The 1,626-nt window shown below is 42.6% G+C and overlaps 1 protein-coding gene across 1 annotated transcript in view; it reads right to left on the reverse strand.

Annotated features, from left to right (window-relative positions):
• Positions 1-764: 764 nt before the first annotated feature.
• H257_08629 (hypothetical protein) overlaps positions 765-1,626 on the reverse strand; it is a gene marked incomplete at both ends in the record, with an annotated part of 5,106 nt that continues 4,244 nt past the window's right edge. The window contains one exon of the mRNA XM_009834593.1: positions 765-806. Within this exon, the coding sequence (XP_009832895.1) occupies positions 765-806 (42 nt within the window). The remainder of the gene's footprint in view (positions 807-1,626) is intronic.

The following is a 1,626-nucleotide window of genomic DNA, read 5'->3' on the forward strand; positions in this document are numbered from 1 at the left end:
GGACGAAGTCCCAAGTTACATGGTTTTTTCTGTAAGTGTGTGCGTGGTCTTATCTACAGTACCGGTAAGGTAGTCCCCCACTAAGGGTACTAGTACTACTTACAGTAGTTAGGGTGTCGTGAAAGTAAGGTACAGTACTAGTATACTATTATTAATATTAATAATACGTATTGTAGTAGTTCGTAGTACCACTCCGTCCCAAATCACTGACACGTTTGATGTTTGCCACATTGTGGTATTATGACCAATCATTGGATTTGTGTGAAATTTGTACCAACCAAAAGAGTAGGATCTTGGCTATAAGGTCATATAATTATATTGCCATTCGTCCAAAAACTGCGTGTGTATTCTTCAAATAAAATCAGCCGCTCAACCCAAAATTTTCAAATGTTCACCGGACTTGAAGAATGTATGGAGATTGTCTCAAATATATCGAAAACAAGAGGTGACTTCGGCTGTATAATTTAATTCCCAGGAATATGTCAATGTCACCTAAATGTACCCATGTCACCTTCCTTGTGATTGGCTCAACTGTACTGGATAAAGTAATATTTTTAATAAAATTGATTGTTTTCTAATTTCACAACTAATAGAATGTCCAAACGTGTCCGTGATTTGGGACGGAGTGGTATTATTTATACTTCGTACTACCTGTTGTGAATTACTGGTACTAATATTCGTCCACGAGGGAAAAATTCGCCAGTTCATGTCAGTGCCGAAAATAGCGTTCTCGTAACTGCGATAGGCTGTGTAGTAACGTTACATTAAACTTGGTTGGAATGCCGCAGCCCCATCGCATCCACAATCTATACGCGATAGAAACGTACGATTGTCATGTAGTAGGTGTGTAACCCTGGGCTAGGATTGCGTGTAGTGTACCGGTAAGCTTAGCAGTGAACATGGTACGAGTTGCTGAACTTCAAAGTCTCAACGCGATCTATGGCCTATATTTTTGGAATATTTTGGGCATTTGGGTTGGAATGGGTGAGTACCACCTGTACGCGTGCCCGTTACAGAAAATTCAAAATAGCGAAATCGGTCATTTATTGCAAGCATTCACATGGACGTCGTATTAGTTTGGTTACAATCCACACAATTTGGACATTCCGATTTGACCACGACTATGACAAAGATACCAAAGATACGTCAATCTTTCGGGAATGCATCAAGGATTCAAGTCCTGGTTGGAATGACACTACCACCAAGTTCAACTTTCACCAATGGAAAACAGTAGTGCCCCAACAAACAGTACTTGAAGTAGATCATCCTGTACTACACCGTCACAACAGCTATTCCAAGTGTATGTATGTAGTGACTATACTGTAGTACGAAGTAGTGGCGTTCAAATCCATGATTACCACGATCTATGGCCCAAGCCATCATCCCACTTTGCACTTTCTCCTTCTGTCTTCCCCGGGCACATGCACTACAAACCCACTTTTGAATTTCGATTGGAGTTGCAGTAGCCATGTTTTGGAAGAATCCGTCAGCACTGACCCAAGTGCTCCTCGTGTCGTTCGTGTGCTTCACGTGCCCAGGGCTATTCAACGCCCTCGGCAGCATCGCCGCGGGGGTGGCCGACGAAACCATCAGCTACAACGCTACGTCGCTGCTGTACGCGTTCTT

Source organism: Aphanomyces astaci (assembly GCF_000520075.1).
Source record: "Aphanomyces astaci strain APO3 unplaced genomic scaffold supercont1.19, whole genome shotgun sequence".
Classification (NCBI taxonomy): domain Eukaryota; phylum Oomycota; class Saprolegniomycetes; order Saprolegniales; family Verrucalvaceae; genus Aphanomyces; species Aphanomyces astaci.